The sequence below is a fragment of the Camelina sativa genome, chromosome 9 (assembly GCF_030686135.1).
Source record: "Camelina sativa cultivar CO46 ecotype springtype chromosome 9, ASM3068613v1".
NCBI classification, from domain to species: Eukaryota; Viridiplantae; Streptophyta; class Magnoliopsida; order Brassicales; family Brassicaceae; genus Camelina; species Camelina sativa.
In genome coordinates, this window is record NC_141888.1 from 24782058 (window position 1) to 24790609 (window position 8552).

Below are 8552 nucleotides of genomic sequence, written 5' to 3' on the forward strand. Positions count from 1 at the left end.
CATCACAAACAACAATTGAGATGCGTAAGTATTATCATAAATACTTAGTGAGGCCATCCTTCCATCTACTAGGTTATACACACAAGCAAATGAGACCCTCAAGTTTAAGCAAAACAAACAACACACAACAATACATCGAACCAGGAAAAACAAGTCTCGGATAAGACTAGTGTCGACCGATGCCAAACGATGTCGATCGATGCTACAACAAAGGTGTCGACCGATGCCAATCAGTGTCGACCGATGCCCCTCAAAATGGTGTCGACCGATGCTCTTGAGTGTCGATCGATGCCTCCTCTGCAATCACGATCTGCGCAAATCCGAAAGTCGAACTCTCCTCCCAAATCATCTCAAAGGTAGACAAGCAGGTTGCCCCATGTGAGATCAAGGTTTGTTGAGAGGTCTTCCATGAGTAGCTCAAAGGTAGACAAGCTTGTCATAGTCAAATCTAGACTTAATGACGTTGAAAAGGTGTTCTTAGCGAACGGTTGGTAGACTATGGTTTTGTAGTCAGGACAATGTTGCTTTACCAAACAAAGCATAAAGATTGGATCATATCGATGATTCGCACTAAACATTAGATGGTCTTGGATCGGAGTGGTAGGAGTGGGACGGAAAGGATGCTTTAAATCATCAGATGACCAGCTTAAGTGATACTCGTCAATGAGCATAAAATCAGAGCCAAGTTTATCACTAGTGCTAGAACAGATCGAGATACATGAACTAGGGAACCATATTGAATTTTCCTCAAACCACAAGCCCCTAAAAACATCTAAAGCCAGGTTCTGTATAGGATGTATGAGTAGCCAAAGCAGAGCTGGTGTTACCTTTCGCCGATGGAGTCTTCGACCATCAATTATCGGGAAACATATCAGTTCAAGACAATGGCGATTCATATGCGGTGAGGAGTTGGGCTGAGAGATGCTATTGATGTCCGTTTGAAAAGATTTGATGACCTCAGGGCTTTTTTGGCTTAATGGGCCTAAGCTGAAAACTAGGTCCACTAGGGATAACCCTAGTTTCAGCAGGAAGCGCCGCACAGGATATCGAGAAAGGTCGCCGTCCGAGAGCTGCAGCGAGGTCTACGGTGCAGGAGACTTCTCCGGTGAGTGAGAGAGCAGCGGCATCGTGTGGTATCCGTGGTAAAAGTCGCCATTGGTAGTTAGGTCCACTGGGGAAAATCCTAACTTTGAAACCGATTGCCAAGATGAAACATAGATGTGGCGGCTTCCCGAGACTAATGGAGGGTTTTGTGCTGCAAAGCGCAACTCCGGTGATTGAAAGATCGGCGGGAACAGCCGGTGACCTCGGTTTGGGTCGGCGATGGAACCTAGGTCTACTGGGGAGAATCCTAGTTCTGCTTGAAATAACCACGGTGAGGAGAGAGTACGGTTGGTGTCCGAGCTTTGTGAAGAGGTTCTCTCCGGTGAGTAGCAGATCGGCGGACACAGACGGTTTTCGCTGGTGTGATTAGAGATAGTTTTTATTAGGGTTTGGGGAGGATTAAAAAAGATAACAAATTGGGGAAAAAATTTAAACAGAGCTACACTAGAGAAAACAGAGAAAAACTGAAGGAGAGATTGATCGATTTTGTCCCGACGCTGGCGGCCGAAGGCCTCACCGGCGCCGGGTAGCTTGGTTGCGGGGAGTGTCTTGATAACCGTGTCTGTGTCCTTCTTCCTGTAATTTATTTGTTTAAAATGCAAGTCTTTAACTATCTCCGATCATTAAGAAGAAAATAAAAATCAAGACATATTATTTTATTGTTACAAAAAAAGAAGAAGAATACAAATATGTAAATTCCAAAAAAGAAAAGATACGAATCAATTCTTAGTGGTGGTTTTGGTATACTTGTCTTTAACCCAATTAAAACCCAAAGACGTTCCTATCTTCACCTTCTTCAACCCCGAACTCGCAACCGCTTTAGTCTTCTCTAATCCAGCCCCCACTTTCTCTTTGTATTTCCCCGACGCGCCTCCGCCGTCCGTTGTTTTTCCCGACGATTGATTGCTGTTGTCCCATTGATCGGCCCAAGAATTTTTCTCCATATTGTATGAATAATAGAGAGAGAGAGAGAAAAAAAAAGATTTGATTAGGTGAGACAATGTATATATATAATTAACATCGTGATTAATAACAAAGCCACACGTTTTATAGGGTTTGGTTTGGTTAGATAGAGAAGTAATTATAATGTTTACAAATTGGTTAACAAATTAAAATCTAATCTTTGACCAAAAATAAAGATAATAAATCTAAATTATTGGTGACGTTGGTGTGCATTAAATTAAAAGTACCATAGAAGAAGTAAATATTCTCTATTTAGATTTCGTGTATATGTAATTATCTTTTACATTAAGTATTTAATTAATGCAATTCTTTTGTGGTATCTTTTGATTGTTTGACTTTCTGGAGTCTATTCCTCTTTAGAATTTAGTTTTGACTTCTTCGGTAAATGCAGTAAATCCCTTTTTCTACAAATTTGTTTCCAGATTAGCAAAAACCCAACTTTATCTACACGTCACTAATTAGGGGGCCGGTTAAGTAAAAACTGTGGGCCTCTCATCAAACATCCCATTATGGATAGTTAGGTTTGCTAGTTGCTACTACAGATGGGTTTCAATTTGATAGGTTTACATGGATAGTTATGGTTAATCAGGCAAACCAGGCCTGGTCTAGTTCGGTTCAAAATCTGCGAGGTCGACAAATTTTTTGTCCGGTCCCCATGTCAATCAATATGTTTCTAACAAAGCTATTCAAATGAAAAAAGATTAATACCTGTTGGTGTCGGGTTTCGCGAATTAACGGCCCAACCCATAAGCCCACTAAGGAGCAAATGTCAACCTGGCAAGTGGGCTTGACAAAGGCCCATAAGGAGAGCTCGAGCCAGAGGGCGAGGTCAACCAGGAGAACAGCTCGGAATTTCGTAGTCAAGATTGTGGGCGAGAATACAGGAGGAGATTGAGGAGAAGTCTTGTTGAGGATCGAGTTTAAATATTAGGCTTGGGTAGAATGTTCGAGATATGTAATATTAAGCAAGACGATACAGAAAATCAATATAAGAAATCCAGTTCGTTGTTCTTCATTGTTCTTGTCGATTTGTACCGAAAGTCTGCCCAGATCATATTTTTCAATCTCTTATTCTTAATTGTTGTTTCTGACTCCAACAATTTGGCGCCGCCTGTGGGGACTTAGGTCTTTCTATCCTCGAAAATCGACTTCTTTGAAGAAATCAAGGCGAAATGGATCCATCCACAGCTAGTACGACCGTGCCAGAAACCGCTTCACCAGCGACAAACCACAGGTCAATCCCCAACAGCGCTCCTTCTCAGGACGCGCACGTTCCAGCCCAGTCCGATCACGAGGTCTCGAATCCAATTAGACCCGGGACAGGCCCGTCACTCGATGACGATCACGCACCAAACGAGAACATCTCGGGCGGCTCGGGTCTCAAACATCACAGATCCGTTGCGGCTCAGGATCTCGGTAGCACGAACCCAGGGGTCTCCGTCGGAATTACTCCCACGATCCCCGCGATCCCAATGGGAAACAGAAATCAGTTCCGGGTGTGGATTCGGTCAGAGAATAACGGAACGAACCGACCCGGACAGCGTCAAGCGCTGCTGTCCTCTGTCGGAAATCCCGGTGGGAACGATCTTTCCGAGATTTGAGGAATGCTTGCCGTCTTGATCGACAAGACTCAAAGACAAGATGCGACAAACCGGGCCCTCATGAACAGGATTGAACGACACGAGCAAGAACTCGCGTCTCGCGCAAATCCCAACCTCAACCGGGGCACCACTTATCCTTTGGGGATAGTTTTAACCGATCCCATGGAAAGGGCAATACCTCGGACTCGTCTCGATTTCGAGGCGGTCCACGTCACCCCACCCGGGATCATAACGCTGCCCGTGTTCGCGCCCTCAGAAAATAACGGGGTTCCGAGCTCGTCAGCCCTAAATGGTAACGCGAGCTCACGACCTGATGAGCACCCCTCAGCCGGGTATGTCGGATCAGTCGAGCACATCATCGACACCCCAGGTGCTCCTGAGAACTCCTCAACCAGATTGAATCCGGCTTTGACCGAGGAATTCGGAAGCGGGGCACTACGGGCGACGTCGATCGATGCTCTCGGTCTCACCGGACCCCTGAGGAGCGATGCAATCAGCACTCAGTTCCTCACCAAATACATAAATAAAGCAAATGCCGAGATGGCTCAAATCCGCTCTAAGGTGCATTTAGCCACGAGCAATCCGCTTTGTGTCATCGCCGAAATGAGGCGCACCCCGTTCACCGACCAAATAGCAAAAGTTTACCTTCGCGACATGGGTAAGCTTCGCCTTCCCGAATACGCAGGTGCGTCGGACCCCGGAGCACACCTCCGAGCTTTCAGACTTGCAATAACCAAAGCTTACCTCACCGATGACGAGTGTGAAGCCGGTTACTGCCGCTACTTTGCCGTAAATTTAGTAGAACCGGCATTAGAGTGGTTCGCTTCTTTGGAATCTAATTCCATCGATAGCTTCGACCAACTCGCCTCAGCATTCTTGAAACAATATTCGGTCTTCTTCCAAGCTATGGTGACCGAATCAGATCTTTGGCTTCTAGTCCAAGAAAAGGACGAACCGCTCTGCGAGTACATCAATCGCTTCAAGTCAACCAAAGCCAGGATAACCAACTTGAATGACGAGGTCGCCCTAGCGGCCCTTCGGCATGGCCTATGGTATACTTCAAAATCCCGAGAGGAGCTCACCGTCCGACAACCACCGTCGCTCGATGATACGCTCCACAGGTCAATTAATTTTGCCCGAGCCGAGGAAGAGCGAGCCGCCATGGCCGAGATCCATAAGTCGGCAAAGGCACCATTCAACCCTTCCAAAAAGACTTTCCGGAAGGAACCATTAGAGTCCGGTCTACATGCTTTCGCGGTTGATTCGGCGCCGAGGACCAAGAACCCGAACTTTGACCCCGAGAAGTTCTGTAAGTATTACAAAATACGAGGTGACTCGACCGAAGAGTACAGAACTGTGGGACGCTTCCTCGCACGAAAGCATGAAGCAAGAGAGCTCGGAGAAATCGACCTCGAGAAAGAGGGAGAAAAGGCGAGAGAAGCCAATGCGAACAACGAGGAAGCCCCCGCAAAACGTGAAAGAACCGATGAGGACGAGGGGTCTTCCCCCCCCCCAGCCCCAAAGAAACGTATTGACCTGGTTTTCAAAGGGCTTTCCCTTTGCCGCACCTCCCCCGGATCGGTCTTTACCCCACCTCCGGCACCCCGGAAGCTCGCAAGTCTCCGCCCGATCATCTCCCGATGCTTCAGAGACTCCGACCCGATCCATAGGGTTGACTTTATCACGGAAGGGTCTTCCTTGTGTCGTAACTCAGTGAATTTGATCAAAGCGTACTAGCGCAGGGTCGAAAGTTACCACCGGGAGCGGAAACCCCGCTCTGACCCGGACTTTGAGATCACCTTCAGGGTAAGCGAGACCGCTGATCTGGATAAGCCGCACGACGACGCTCTAATAGTGAGATTAGACGTCGGAGGATGCGAGCTCTCGCGAATAATTATCGATACTGGGAGCTCCGTCGATCTCTTATTTTACGACGCCTTTAAACGGATGGGCTACCCCAACTCCAAGCTGAAAGGGGCCAAAACCCCAATGCGTCAAGTTCCCATCTCGGGGTGGGATTGCAACCATTTACGGTAGTCAACACACCTCAAGACAATATTACAAAGGCGGCTACGACTTAATCGAGAACTCCGCACAATAGCAATTAATGATCGCTGACGAACTCGAGGCTCGTCAGCTTGTTAGACGCACAGATCCCGCCTTGCGCGGACCCATAATAACCAAGGTTGATCAAGTCTCGATCATGGAAGGACATCATGATCGATGCGTCGGGATCGGGGCCGACCTTAAAACCAGTACAAGAAACAACTTGATCCAATTCTTGGGTCAGAACCACGACACCTTCGCTTGGTCCTCTTCGGACATGAAGGGAATTGACATTAGCCTTACATCTCATCAGCTTAACGTCGGCCCCACCTACAAACCAATAAAATAGAAGCGTCGCAAGCTCGGTCCCGAAAGGGCGAAAGCGATAAACGACGAAGTTGACCGACTGCTGAAGATAGGGTCTATCCGCGAGGTCTAGTACGCCGAATGGCTAGCTAACCCCATGGTAGTCAAAAAGAAAAACGGGAAATAGCGAATTTGCATCGACTTCAAATACCTTAACAATGCTTGTCCAAAGGACAACTACCCTCTTCCTCATATCGACCAATTGGTCGAGGCAACCGCCGAGCATGAGGTTTTCTCCTTTATGGACGCCTTCTCGGGGTATAATCAGATTCTGATGGTCGAGGCAACCGCTTTTATTACAGACTGGGGCACTTACTGCTACAAAGTAATACCTTTCAGGCTTAAAGATGCAGGTGCAACCTACCAGCGTTTAGTCAACAAGATTATCACCGAACACCTTGGAAAGACCATGGAGGTGTATATTGACGATATGCTCGTCAAGTCAATGCGCAAGCAGGATCATGTCTCCCAGCTCAAAGAATGTTTCAAGATACTAAACATATACGGAATGAAACTCAACACGATCAAATGCACATTCGGAGTCCCATCCGAAGAATTCCTGGGGTATCTGGTCATGGAACGCGGGATCGAAGCGAATCCAAAACAGATCGCGACCTTCCTCGAAATGCCTTCGCCGAAAACAACTCGGGAGGCCCAAAGATTAACGGGGCGGATAGCCGCCCTAAACCGATTTATCGCGCGATCTACGGACCATTGTCTCCCATTTTATTAGTTGCTGAAAGTGTAACCGAAAATTCGAGTGAGATGACAAGTGTGAGGAAGCATTCCAAGAACTGAAAAAGTACCTCACCGAGCCCCCGTCCTATCAATGCCTACGGATGGGGAGCACGTCTTCCTCTACATTGCCGTCTCCGACTCCACGGTAAGCGGGGTATTGGTGCGAGAACATGAGGGAGAGCAGAAACCTATTTATTACGTCAGTAAGACCCTGGTTGATGCCGAAACACGGTACCCCGCCATGGAAAAACTGGACCTAGCGGTCGTGATGTCAGCCCGCAAGCTACGCCCTTATTTCCAGTCGCATACGATCGTGGTGATAACGTCCCAGCCCATTCGGACCATCCTCCACAGTCCTAGCCAATCCGGCAGACTAGCCAAATGGGCTATAGAACTCAGTGAGTACGATATTGAGTACCGACCACAGACCTGCGCTAAGGCACAACTCCTCGCTGACTTCGTTATCGAGCTCACCGCAACCAACGAACACACCAAAAACCGCTCTGAGAGATGGTCGCTATATGCGGACGGAGCGTCATCCATGCAGGGATGCAGATCGGAATCCGACTCGTATCCCCGACCAACAAAATCATGGAGCAGTCCTTCCGGCTCGGGTTTGCGGCCTCAAACAATGAGGCCGAGTACAAAGCCCTAATAGCCGGACTTCGGCTGGCATTAGGCGTGGGAGTTAAGGAGCTCGCTGCGTTCAGCGACTCACAGCTTGTAACCAGTCAATACCACAGAAATTACGTCACAAACTGTGAATGGATGGACGCCTACCTCCGAATCGTTCGGTCGATGGCCGAGCAATTCTCATCTTTCGAACTCACCAAAATTCCCCGAGGAGAGAACTCAGCCGCCGATGCCCTCGCCGTGCAGGCTTCCACCTCCGACCCCTCGGTTAAACGAGTTATACCTGTCGAAGGAATAAATGAACCAAGTATCTCTATCCCTGTTAAAGCTAAAAGCATCCACCAAGTCGAGGTCGGAACTGGCCCCGACACGGAAGGACCCGAGCAGGCACCTGACCAGGATGACGAGCTCTTAGATGATCTTACCTCCGGAGACAAGCAAGAAACAGCACCAGAAACGGATTGGCGGATCCTGATTCGTGATTATATCACGAACGAAACCACACCCAAGGACCGATGGCAAGCGCGTAAGCTCAAGGCTCAGAGCGCGAGGTTCTGCGTTATCAGCGAAAAGCTGTACAAGCGATGCATCTCCGGACCTTACCTCAGATGCGTACACGGGAACGAAACCCTCAACATCATGAAAGAGGGTCACGAGGACCCTTGTGGGAATCATTCCGGAGGGCGATCACTGGCCCTCAGAATAAAACGACCATGCTCGCGGACTGCGACAAGCACACCAAAAAGTGTGACCCTTGCCAACGTCACGCCTCCTTGATCAACCAGCCCGCTGAGCTGATGAGCTCGGTCTCCGCTCCCTACCCCTTCATGCGGTGGTCAATGAACGCTACCAGACCCCTCAAACAGTCAGGAAAGCGGCGCGTTTCTAACCTATTGGTTGTAACCGATTACTTTACTAAATGGACCGAGGCCAAATCCTACCAATCCATTAAGGGGGAACACGTGAAGGATTTCCTCTGGAAAAACGTGGTATGCCGACACGGAATCTCCTACAAAATCGTAACCGACAACGGAATGAATTTGGTATCCTCCGCGGTTCAGAAGTTTTGTGACTACTGGGGTATACGGTTAACCCCGTATA

General features: G+C 48.2%; 2 protein-coding genes across 2 annotated transcripts; one reads left to right on the forward strand and one right to left on the reverse strand.

Moving 5' to 3' along the window:
- Positions 1-1707: 1707 nt before the first annotated feature.
- On the reverse strand, positions 1708-2109 carry LOC147938694 (uncharacterized). Its single transcript, XM_087463968.1, has one exon. It carries the CDS (start codon positions 2046-2048, stop codon positions 1824-1826), a length of 225 nt encoding a protein of 74 aa, XP_087320094.1. The 5' UTR covers positions 2049-2109; the 3' UTR covers positions 1708-1823.
- A 4800-nt stretch (positions 2110-6909) lies between these two features.
- LOC147938695 (uncharacterized) lies at positions 6910-8228 on the forward strand. Its single transcript, XM_087465727.1, has 2 exons — positions 6910-7432; positions 7498-8228. Exons 1-2 carry the CDS (start codon positions 6910-6912, stop codon positions 8226-8228), a joined length of 1254 nt encoding a protein of 417 aa, XP_087321853.1.
- The last annotated feature ends 324 nt before the right edge of the window (positions 8229-8552 follow it).